The following is a 12,816-nucleotide window of genomic DNA, read 5'->3' as shown; positions in this document are numbered from 1 at the left end:
GGAAATAGTAATAATGGAGGTTCTTATTTAATATATTCAGTTGGAACCTGCATTCAGACAAAACCCCAAATTTATGATGAAAGAAAACATAAATACAAACTGAATTATTTTTATGGAAACTGGCATTAAAGTATTTACTAACTTTTATTTTTCTAAGTGGATGTAATAGTTAGCTTAGGGGTTGTTTTCTCAATGCACCTGAGTCAGCAGTCTGTATTTTTTCAGGGTCCTTTATTAAAGAGTGCTGAGGCTTGCAGCTTCTGGGGCTCTGTCCAGGGATGAATGAAAGAATGTGGGACTTAACCCTTTCTGTTTCTGCACCATCTTTATAGCATCATCTTGCCTATTATAGCATTTTCCACCTTTTACTGAACGAAGGAGAGACTCAAACCCTCCAGTCTTGTTTTCTCACCTCAGAAGCTATATAACTTATAGTCACAAATTACAAATCAAAATACCCTACTAAAGCATATTTTTTCTTCTCTCAGAAAGCCTTGGGCTTCCTGCTAGCATGTCCTGTTTATCTCAGACTGGCAAGGTCATTTTACTTTAAAAAAAAAAAATCCGAATTAGAAAAGTTAGTTGTTAAAACTTAAATTGTGTTGTCTTAGCACCAGTTTGATGTAGTTTACTGATAAATTATGGATAACTAGAAATTGTGTGTGTGTGTGTGTGTGTGTGTGTGTGTATGTACCATAAGTTCTTTGTCCATTTCCTTCATTGATGGGCACTTAGGTTGTTTCCATGCCTTGGCTATTGTAAATAATGCTACTGTGAATATAGGGGTACAGTTATATTTTCAATTTAGTATTTTTCATTTCCTTTAAATATTTCAGAAGTGTAATTGCCAGATCATATGATAATTCTTATTTTTAATTTTTTGAGGCTCCTCCATACTTTTTTCCATAGTGGCTATGCCAGTTTATATTCCCACCACCAGTGCACAAGGACTCCGTTTTCTTCACATCCATGCCAGCATTTATCTCTTTTGGAGGATGGCCATTCTAATGGTCATGAGGTGATATCTCATTGTGGTTTTAGTTTGTATTTCCCTAACAACTAGTGATGTTGAGCATCTTTTCATGTATTTATTGTCCTTCCATGGATCTTCTTTGGAGAAATGTCTATTCAGGTCCTGTGCCCATCTTTAAATTAGATTATTTGGGTTTTTTTGCTTTTGAGTTGTATGAGTTTTATAACATGTTTTGGATACTAACTCCTTATCAAAATATGGTTTGCAAATATTTTTCCCATTCCATAGATTGCGTCTTCACTTTGTTGATGATTTCTTCTGTTGTGCAGAAGCTTTTAGTTTACTGTAGTTCTGCTTGTTTATTTTTTAGTTTATTGCTTGTCCTTTAGATGTCGTTTCCAAAAAATCATTACCAAGACTCGTATCAAAGAGTTTTGTTCCTGTGTTTTCTTCTAAGAGTTTTATGGATTCAGGTCTTATTTTTATATGTCTTTAATCCATTTTGAGTTAATTTTTGTGAGTGGTGTAAGCTATGGGTCTGGTTTCATTCTTTTACATGTGAATGTCCAGTTATCCCAGAACCATTTATTGAAGATACTGTCTTTTCTCCATTAAGTACTCTTGGCTCCCTTGTCAAATATTAGCTTATTGGCTTAGGTTTGTATCTGGTCTCTTGATTCTGTTCCATTGGTCTATTTGTCTGCTTTTATGTTGCTACTGTATTTTTTCTGATGACTGTAGCTTTATAGTATATTTTGAAGTCAGAAAGTGTGATGCCTCTTCTTTCTCAGGATTTCTTTCACTAATCAGGGTCTTTTGTGGTTTTGTACAAATTTTAGGAGTGTATCTTCTACCTCTTGTAAAAAGAAAAGCCACTGGAATCTTGATAGGGATTGCATTAAATCTATAGATGCCTTTTGTAGTAGTGACAATTTAACAACACTCTTCTAATGCATGAACATGAGGTACCTTCCCATTGATTTGCTTCTTCTTTAATTTCTTTTATCAGTCTCTCATAGTTTTCAGAGTAGAGATTTTCACCTGCATAGTTAAATTTATTCCTAAGTATTTTGTTTTTGATGCTCTTGTAAAAGTGATTGATTTCTTTCTTTTCCTGAAAGTTTGTTGTTAGTGTATAGGAACACTACTGATTTTTCTCTGTTAATTTGTATCATGTAACTTTACTGAAATCATTGATTAGATTTAACAGGTTTATGATTATCTTTAGGATTTTCTATATATAAAATCATGGTATCTAAAAATAGGGATAATTTATCCGGTTCTGATACTTACATTTCTTTTTCTTACCTGATTATTCTAGCTAAGACTTCCAGCTGTGTTGAACAGGAATGGTGCAAGTGGCACTCATGTCTTGTTCCTGATCTTAGAGGAAAAGCTTTTAACCTTACACCATTAAGTATGATATTTGCTATGGGCCTGTCTTATATGGCCTTTATTTTGTTGAGATATGTTCCTTCTATTCCTAATTTGTTAAAAGTTTTTATTATGCGTGGATGTTGAATTTTATAAAATGCTCTTTCCATGCCTATTGCGATTATCATTTATTTCTTTCTTTTCAATTCTATTAACATGATGTATCACATTGCTTGACTTGCATATGTTGAACCATCCTTGCATTCCCAGGATAAATCCCATTATTCATGGTGAATGATTCTAGTAACGTGCTGCTGAATTCAGTTTGCTAGTATTTTATTGAGAATGTTTACATCTATATTCATCAGAGATTTTGGCCTCTATTTTTCTGGTAATGTCCTTTTATGTTTTTGGTATCAGGTTAATGCTGGTCTCATAAAATGAGTTTGGGAGTGTTCTCTCCTCTTCAGTTTTTTGGAGGAGTCTGAGAAGGATTGGCGTTAATTCTTCTTTAAGTGTTTGGTAGAATTCACCCAGTGAAGTCATCTAATTCTGGACTTTTTCTTCAGTGGGATGGTAATCATATTTTAAAGTAGAAATCCTCACAGTTAAGTTTTTTACTTTGAAATCAGTCTCTATCTTGGCTATTTTTTAAAGCAAAAGTTAGTTGATGGCAGAGTTTTATATCAACTTTATTATCACTACCATTACCTCTCTGACATTTGAAACTTTTCACATGTTTCAATTTTCCTTTGGTTCTGGAATCTCTCTAACTTTTACAAAAAGAGTTGGCTTGGTGAGAGTCAGTGCAAAATTTAGCTGCCCTTGGATTTTTCTCTTACATCTAAAACCACAGTAAATAATCCAGGAAAGGGGCTGACTGTATCCCGGCAAGGGCTTCAGACAATCAGAAGTGGGATTGGTGTCAGAAGTGGGATTAATGCCACTGCTTTTTCATCCTACTCATGTTTGTTGGAGGTCTCAGAATTCCCTTAAGAACTGAACAATCACAGGCCTTTGTTGTCTGCCAGATTAGATTCTCCTAAATCCCCTCATCCAACTAGGAGGTCAACTCTGTGAAAGCCAAATTTCTGATATACTGCTTTATCTCCAAATTGATAACAGTAGCAGCACTCCATAAATATTTGTTGAATGAATGGATAAACTTCTAAACAAGATTTAGGTTGATTTCCAGTCACTGACACTCATGGATTAAATGTCAGTCTATGATTTTGTCAGCATCTTGTCTTTATATCCATAATCTGTCTCTAAGCAGTTGGTACCCCTGGTCCCTTCCAGCCCTCAGGTTAAAGGATTCTGCCTTTAGGCAATTGCAAACACCAGCATTAAGTGGAGAGACCCTTACTCCTAAGCTCCATCTCTGTGGCATTGAGGGTCATTGTCCTCTTTGGCAGGAAGAGTGTGACAGTGAGTGTTTAGGAGGGATCTAGAGGGTCAGGCAATTTCCGTGCTCAGTCACATATGCTACAAGCTTCCCTTCATGTGGTTGAATGAGTAGTACCTCCAACAGTTTCCATGGACAGGGAGGGACTCATCCCTGGGCACCACTGGCCCATTGCAATATTCACCCACATTTGGCTGCCAGCATCTCATTAGCTTTCAGTAACCCCCACCTGTGGATCTACAGACAGATTAGGATCCTGAGTCATGGTCTTTGTCCTCCCCCTCTCTCTAGTGCCTCACTCTGGAGAGGATGCCGTGAGCACCCCCTAGACAGTACGGGGTCGGGTGGGGAGGGCATTGTATGCTGAGTGGAATCCTTCTTCCAATCATCCAGGGTGAGGGGCAGGGAAAATAGTGTTTTCCACTCCACAGACTGCCTTCCCCCACAAGGCAACCTCGCCGCCCATCCATCTCAGCTACTCAGCATGAGGAAACACTGAGGTGGCAGTGCCAGAGCTATTCTTAGCAGGGGATTATAAAGAAGGAATCTGCGAATACTCTTACATTAATCTTTTAGTCCCTCTGGTGCATATTCACTCTCAATCTAGGCCATATGTTCCTTAGGAAATCAAGAAGTTTTTATAAACCAAGATTAGAAGCAGATTCTGAGCCTTCTCTGAATGGTGGTCCCCTCATCTCGGAACTGACAAGTCCTAGCACCAAGTAACCTCAAAATTCCCCTCTGGCATTAGCGTTTTCCAAACTTTTTCTTAAACTGTGCTTATGGCTGAATGTGAAAGGCCCTAAAGCTTATCTACTTGTACTGTCTCACATCATTTCTGAATCAATTTGAACAGATTTATGAACTGAAAAAGAAAATCCTATGAAGAGAACTGTACATCATGGCTATATAAAGAAATGTTAAGGGGGGTTGGTTTGTTTTGGTTTTGTGTTTTTTGTTTCAGTCCCAAATTAATAGCTGCCTTTGATGCATAGTTCCTTAATATATGAGTCCATGGTGTCAGAATTGTTAAAAGTTCCACTAACTTATAAATGTTGTCTGATATGACTGACTTGACTCTTGGTTTCTCAAGGGTCAGCCCCGTGTCTGTCACGGTGACCACCCTGTGCCTCACACAGTGCCTTGCACATAGTACATAGTGAACAAATATTTCCTCAGTGAGTAGACAAATGGGCACGTTTATTTAACCTGCTTTTCTGCTTATTTAAGTAAATTAATCTGTTCTCAAAATAGCCTACAAATCTGTTTTTTGTCAGCAAACCACTTTTACCTTCATTTTGTTAGCACTGATGGGTGGTTTTACTATTGTGGGGAAGGTGTGACCTATGGAGAACTGAATGATGCCCCATCTGGCCATGGAACTGCTCTTGGTTAAATAATTTCCTATCTTCATACCCCTCGTTCATTAGAGATTAAATTTTATTTGGTTTAAATCTATTTAAATAATCCGAGGCAAAAAGAACTGAAAGAAAAGCCTATATTATTATAGCCACCACACCTCTCTTACAGACAAAGCTTCTTAGCAGATTTATAGTGAAATAAAGAATATGCTCACAAGTAGCAAAGTCTAAAAATATGGAAAGGTTTAGATTTCCCTGAGTTGAAGCAAATCCCCATCTATAGGTAATCCCAGTTTTTCTTCTTACCTTCTGTGCTTTGTTTGGGGACAGAAGTCCACTGGGAGAAACTGCCCCAAATTTTTTTAAAAATGCTTTATTGAATCAGTTAATCCACATTTCAAGTTTGCTTGAGGCTTGATGAACATGATGAAGCGAGATGATGCTCCCATCCGTGGTGATATCAACGAATAAACAGCCCAGCTCTCCTGGCGCTTTCCTCAGCTCCACTGGCCTGACAGAAGCCCTTTGTCATCATTGATCAATAGCTGCGTTGTGAGCTTGTATCGAAGAGTTGCTAAGAACTGACAATCGTGCTAGCAGGTGCTGCTGAACTTAACATAACTGAGATCTGTCAAAAGCACTTGATCCCATGGTGGAGGGACCATGAAGAGCATAAACTTTGGTACAGAGCCCTGCAGTTGCGAACAGGTTGCCTGTGAGCTAAGCTCAGACCTCACCCTGGGCGGGTGTTTGCGTATGTGTAGGCCGGACAGAGGGAGGAGAGTCCCTGCTACTGCAGAGCATTTCTCCCCAAGCTAAATTCTTCTTCACTGCACCCTTTAATCCTTTGAGAGTTGTACATTCAGAGCTGCCCTGAGCAGGTAGAAGGTGGCAAGTTTCCTATTCTCTAACAAGGTGGAAAGAACTGAAGATACAGAATCTGTTAATCATTTCAAAGGCCTGTTTTTTAGTCATGCAACTCTTCTGAAAGTTTGTTAGTGATTCTTAAGGGAATTTATTGCTACCTTCATAAATGATTTCCCCTTTTCAGATCTCTTGACTTTCTGTGTTGTTTGAAGCAAAGTAATGACTATGTAATGGGTAATTTTAGGAATTGAGCCTCCCATTCATTAGAAAATAGCTTGCTCACTTTTTATCACAAAGAATGGGTCAGGGTGTAAAAATGCAGGGGTGCTATAGAATGCTATGAAGTGCTATAAAATGATTTTTTAATAGATTAACACACCTAGGAAATCATACTCCTACAGTGGGATCAGTTGACTCAAACCCACTCACACATGGAGCTAAAGAACACATCGCAAATGGGTAAGCACTTTTCTACCCAGAGGGAGTCTCTTTCAGAAGATAGTGGCAAAGTTGGGTCTTACTATTTTAGTCCAGTGTTTTAATGTCTCTTGGATCTCCATTTAGAGGGAATGCATGCTACTAGAGTCATTTACCCTCCCACTTTTTGCTGTTGTGTGGTCAAGATGTGATAACTGAGGTCTTTGCAGAAGCAGTTGTTAGGATGCACAATCTGTGCCCCTTGACATGATGTCCATGGGTGTATGACGTGGAGGACTGGGCTTCTTGTGGGCATGTGGAAAGCATATTGGTGTGCTGGCGTGCTCTCTAAACAGCCCCATCCACTCCTTTGAAGTTCACATGGTGCCCAGCCATCTTCTCCCCCTCCCAGTTCCTGTCATTTATCAGTTTCCTGTCTCTCTTCCGCTGATGGTCAGCTGGCTGACCCCAGCTCCTGCCACACTGTGGCTTATGTCATCACCCATAGCTCCTCTCCCTGACTTAACCTTCTCTCCTCTAGATTTCTCATTCCCAGAACCCCTGATCTTCATCCTCATCAAGATATCCAACGCCTAGACACCTCCATTTTTCTCTCAGCTCCCTCCTAGCCTCACTTCTTGCCTCCTTAAATGTCACTCCTCCAGTCCTCTTGGCTCTTCTTCCCTGTATTTCTCCAACCCCTCCACTCTTCTGACTAGAAGATCACATTGGTGCTGGTTGCCCTCACCAGAGTCCTTCCCATGCTCCACCCCACAAAAACCATTCACTTCCTTCCTTCCCCTCAGAGGAACTAAGTTCCTCCTATTCATGGTGGTGCTTGGGCCCTGACCTTCCCACTCTCAAGCTCCCTCATCGTTTCTCGTCTTCCCTATGTCTCCTATGCCACCTGTGCAAAACTGGATCCATGTCCTTAGCCAAGAAACACATTCCAGTGTTTCCCATCCCACTCAACTCTGCTCATGAGAAAAACAATCCTTTGGCTGAGTGTACACACATATTCCACCCCCTCACCTTCCCTCCCTTTCCCCCTTCCCATCCATGCCTCACCAGGTCTCTCCCTCACTCTTTGGCCATCCCATCTGTCTTCTGTCCCTGCAGACATGGTCACTCTAGTTCCCAATTCCAATCTACTCTCTTGGTCTTGTTTAAAGGACAAACTTGTTTCTTCTATAGTAGCGTTGTTCAATAGAAATATAGTATAAGCTACAGAGGTGATTTTTCTAGCAGCCACGTTACAAAAAGTAAAAGAAATGGTGAAATTTAATTTTAATAATGTATTTTTAACCCAATACAAAAAATATACCATTTTAACATGTAATCAATATAAAAATAATTCATTATTTTATATGTATTTTAAATATTATTTTTACTAGGTCTTCAAAACCTGGTCTGTGTTTTGCAGTTACAATACATTGCAATGTGGACAAGGCACAATTCAAGTATTCAGCAGCCGCATGTGGCCAGTGGTGACCATGTTGGACAGTGCAGTTTTAGATATTCTTCTACCACTTACCTTTGGAAACAATCTCTTCTGGCCCTCCTCCTACCGCTCCATCCATTCCTTCTCAGGGCCCCATGTCTGCTTCTTCTTCCAGCCCCTCATATGCTGTTGGTCCTTAGGATTTCACCTTTGGCCATTCTCTTTTTTCACCTTACACCCTCTCCCTGATTCATATATCCCACCTATTGGCTATGATTCTTAGTGTTGTATGTCTGAGTCCCACCTCTCAGTTGAACCTCCAGCTAAAATAGCCAACCCACAGACGTCCAGAGTTTGACATGCCAAAACTGAACTCCCCATCTTCCCTCAAAAACCTTCTCCTGTCTCAGGCGGTGGTGCCACCATCCACATAGACACCCAAGCAGAAAACTATTGTTCCACCTGAATTGCTCTTCCTCCTTCATCCCCTAGAGCTCATCAATTGCAGCATCCTTGAAGTCTACGTCATCTGTATTTCGTTAACTACTCATTCGTTTCCTTCTCTACAACCACTGCTTTAGTTTGCGTCTTCACCATCCCTCTCTTGAGCTGTTGCTCTGGCCTCTGTGATAATCTGTTCACCTTTACTTGTGCTTTCCTCTGCTCCATTTCTTTACGCCCTCAATTTTTCACCCATATAGTTGACTGCTCACCTAAAACAGCTGAGTCTGGAACTGTACCTCTATTTTGTTAAAAGGGACTGTGTTGTAGGCCTCAGTCAAGAGCATTTTCAAGATGGAAGGCTCTTCTTAGGGTTGCCTATAGTTCTGCCTGACCCCCTTCTTTCAGCTCCACTTCTTCACTGAGCAGCTCTACAGACCTGCTCTGGAAGACAAATAAATATTGGATTGGCCAAAAAGGTCATTTGAGTTTTTTCCACGTGATCTTATGGAAAGATCTACATTTGACAGAATCCAGTTCCTTTTGTTTTGAAAATAGTTCTCATGGCTTTGGAGACTTTTCCTAAACCTGGACTTATCCTAGAGCAGTGGTTCTTAATTAATCCCTCTCTCAGTCTCAACCTGTCTCTCTCATACTACAGACATCTTTGAAAATATGATATGATTAAAGCATACCTCTTTTCCCTATAAAAATGTACACATGCACACACAATTTGACATGAATGCCAGGGGTGTCACTGAATCCCTGAAGCCCATTCATAGGGGAGACAGATCTTGCTAGAGGACAGTCCTAAACCAGTGCTCAAATCATCCTGTTTCCACCTGAAACCAGGATCCAGGGTCACTGGGTTTCCCAAGATGTTTTGAAAACTCTTAGAGCATTTTAATAACGCATCTTGGAATCTGAAGAAAGCCACATTTCCTCCAAGGACACTTTCAACATCGTTGGTCTAACAGCACTAAAAACAATTCCAAATGTGCATTTCTTGGCTAAACGTAGCTGAGTTTCTCCACACCCACACCTCTCTTTATAGAAGCTGGTTGGAATGACTGTTTCTCACTGGTTCTCTGAGCCTTCCCCCCAGCCGGCTCTCACATTGTACTCCTCTTGGGTTGTCACTGACTTCCATAACCTCCTCAGTCATTTCAGAAGCTGCCCTAAGAGCCTTGGCATTGAACCCTCACCCGTACATCTCAGGTCATCGTGTGCTCTGTTCCACCCCTCGCTCTGCCAGCCCAGCAACGCAGTGCGGGGCAGTGGGCAGGGAGGTGAATGCCTGAGCGCAGGCCACCCTTGGGGCCTGTCGTAGGGTGACAGCCTGTGTCATGGTAACACTCCACACATCTTCAAGTGAGTCTAAGCTTTCTCTTCCACAGCTGAGCTGCTGGGCTGTGGGATTACAGGTAGGACTGACCTGTCATGGTCCTTCTGTGCCTACAGGGAACACAGGGCCTTGAGTGGTGACTCATGGGTGTGGGGTGGGTCTCCAGCAGCTGCCCCTCTAGCACTGGGCAGGAAGGGGGCTGCCTCATTACTTAACACTGAGTCACAAGCTTGAGCTCACAGGCCCCTCATTGAGATTCCCACCTCCACCCTCTTTTCCTTGTATCCTCTCCAAGCGTAGGCCTGATCTTCCTCCTCTCTCCTGATTATCCAGTTTGCTTGCTCTCTTGGCCAGGTTCCCTCCTTAAATTTTTTCCCAATGGAAACTTTCTCCTTTTTTCCCCAAGTCTCTTCACAGCCCCACTTGCCCTGTGAGACCCCTTCCTGTCTCTGCTTCTCCCACCTTTGACCCCACCCCATCGCCTTCCCAGCCCTAAACCTCCCTGCGGATTCCTAGTCATGCTCAAGGCCTTCCTCGCTCTCCATCCTGTGTGCCAGCTGCGAACAACCAACTATAAAGAGTTTATTGGACTGAAAAGTGAGTGAATGTTCTCACACGCTCTGCTCTTTCCCACCTCAGCAAAGCTTTTCAGAGTCACATTTCCAAAGGAATCTGAATCTGGAAGGATTTAGATCCACTGCAAAATACTAAACCTCCAGGGTTTGGCTGTGGATGAAATTGTTGGCAGTCCCTCCCACGTCTGATATTACGAACCCTGTTTATAGATGCCTGGAAAGAAGCCTTTAATGCTTGTATTGTGTTTTAACTTGCTTTCCTTTGGAGGCAGGGAATTGTCAAGTAAGTATGCGCAGCACTCTGCAAAAGCCCAGGTGTTGGATGAGCATCTAGAACTAAGCGTTCATGCAGAATTCACAGCCGTGGAGGGTCTATACTTAACACTCTGCTGAATTTGCCACAATGCAGGTTTCTGCCTTTTGCCCCCTCATCTTCAGTTTTGAAGCAGTACAGCTGTAAACATGCTTGTGAAATAAGAAAGAAAACATTCTGAGATTGCTTTACTTTTCAGTTTTTTACTGAAAATCAAGGTGAAAAAAGCATCAGATTGCCTCCACGTGTATATATATACAATCCACTGTATATATAAGTACACAGTGTTTGTGCTTGTATGCATACTCTGTATACACTGTATAATATGCGACATATTATACAGCCCGTGTATGCCCTGAAAACGAGCCCTGCGTGTAATCTCAGATTCTGCCGTATGAACCGTGCTCTAGTTCCCGTGGCCCCTCGCTCCCATCTCAGACCTTGGCTTGCTTTTATCGTACACGCAGACACTCTTAGGTGGAAGAAGAAACCCACGGATTTCATTTAAAAGTTCCACTAAAACAGAAGAAAGAGCAGATGTCCCAGGAAGCGATAATTACCGTGCATGCAGTCTAATTGTGAGAACCGCCTGCCCCCAGCCTGCCGCTCTTGCCTAATTTGGCAGCGGTGATGTCAGCCGGGGGTGTCGTTTGCAGAGATGTGCTCTCTCCCTATTCTTTGGTGCTGATGGTGATGCCATTTGGTCCAATTATCACTTATGATTACATAACATGTTTTGATTGAAGAGCTTCTGAGAAAATAAAGCTACTTTGTTTCTCCCGAGCACAAAAATGCGAGCCGTTCCAGCAGGCACGCTGCCCTCCGGAGAAACGTTGCGAACTATTAGGCTAAATTATGAGTTGAACTTGATTCGGAAACAAAGTGGCCATTGTGCCTGACTCCCACCGACATCCAGGAGGATGTGATTGTTTTTCTGACTCACAAGTCCCTCCCCAGCTCACTCTAAACTAAGCAGAGGCCCCCCGGCGCATTGGCACAGCCCAGAGAGTGCGCGGAAGCAGTGACAAGGCCTCCTTTTTTCTCCCTATCCTGTAGGCGCTTTAGTGCAGAGTTTGCCCAGAGACGCCAGGGTATGAGCTTTCTGAGTTTGGTAGAGCGGTGCACTCTTTCATTTCTGTTTTAGTTCTTTGCTGGCATGTTCGGGAAGCATGGTGTGTGCCACACAGGAATGTCTGTTCACTTGGACGATGCTTGTGCATGAATGAGGTGGTTGTTAGTGCAGCCCTAAACTGTACTAAGTTTCTCACTTGGCTTTGTTTGCTGCTTACAAGGGGATCCAGGTAATCCTTTCTCTTTACGTAGCCCCAAAAGCCAGAGCTAATGGATTGGAACAGGTGGCAGGAGCTGGGCCCCTCCCCAGCCCCTCCCAGGGTCTCTAAATGCGGAGAAGTCCCATTTGAGGGAAGCTCATGGTACCCAAAAATTGCCCTCCTCTTATAGGAGTTCTTGAGAGCTTCCCCATTCGAGAAATTTCTTAATTAAAATCGGAGGCCCAAATCTGCAGAGCTGAGCAGGTAAAAGCAAGCTTCAGTGTGGTGGTAGCAGTTGAATGCAGACCATGAGCTTGCTCTGAGGGGTAGGGCCGAGGCCTTCATCCCTTTGCTTCCTATCTGCCCTTTGTGTGGCAAGAATGACCTGGGCACTTGACCTTCAGGGCCAATTCCCCAGCCTGGCTTGTAAGTCCCACTTCACACCACGCCAGGATCTCTGAGCACCTAATACTGAACAGTGCATCCCCATCTGAAAATGGCCAGTGGGTTCAGGAATTGCAGCCCCTTCCTTCTCAGGCTTAGATGCCTTTTATTTTTAAAACCAACCCCTCTGGCTCATGCGTTCTTCCTGGCTCCCAGGAGAGAGGGGCTGATTCTGACTGCTATGCTTACGTGTAGGGAAGCCCAACTCTGTGCCTGTGTCCAGGGCCCAAAGTGTGAGAAGCTGCTTTTCTGGGGGCGGGAGAGGGGCTAGGGAGGGGCCTGGACAGGACAAACCCAGGGGTGTGGGGTCCTCCTAGTAGGGGAGGACAGAGAGAGCCTGGCGCTGGTTTTAGCTGGCCGCACTGGACAGGCAACCTTGCTGCCTTTTATTCAACACTTTGCTTCTTTTGGACACTCTCTGTTCCAGACCACCCGTTAGCAGAGCGGCTCCCCAGCCTGAGAAGCTCCAGAAGAACAACATCACCAAAAAAAAGAAACTGGTTGAGGTGAGGAGGTTACACTATTTTGTTCTTCCATCTGCCATCGATGTCCCAGTGGACATCACCATCTGCAAGTCCCACGGATGCCT

General features: G+C 42.8%; 1 protein-coding gene across 1 annotated transcript in view; it reads left to right on the top strand.

Annotated features, from left to right (window-relative positions):
• Nucleotides 1-12,816, top strand: part of EML6 (EMAP like 6) — a 295,589-nt gene that overhangs the window by 238,419 nt on the left and 44,354 nt on the right. Inside the window, exons 29-30 of the mRNA XM_081589485.1 lie at nt 11,805-11,813; nt 12,655-12,733. Coding sequence (XP_081445611.1) covers nt 11,805-11,813; nt 12,655-12,733 — 88 coding nt within the window. The remainder of the gene's footprint in view (nt 1-11,804; nt 11,814-12,654; nt 12,734-12,816) is intronic.

The sequence above is a fragment of the Giraffa tippelskirchi genome, chromosome 4 (assembly GCF_054371585.1).
Source record: "Giraffa tippelskirchi isolate mGirTip1 chromosome 4, T2T-mGirTip1v1.2.pri, whole genome shotgun sequence".
Taxonomy (NCBI): Eukaryota; Metazoa; Chordata; class Mammalia; order Artiodactyla; family Giraffidae; genus Giraffa; species Giraffa tippelskirchi.
Note: the sequence above shows the minus strand (reverse complement) of the source record. Positions and strands in the feature narration are given on the sequence as shown.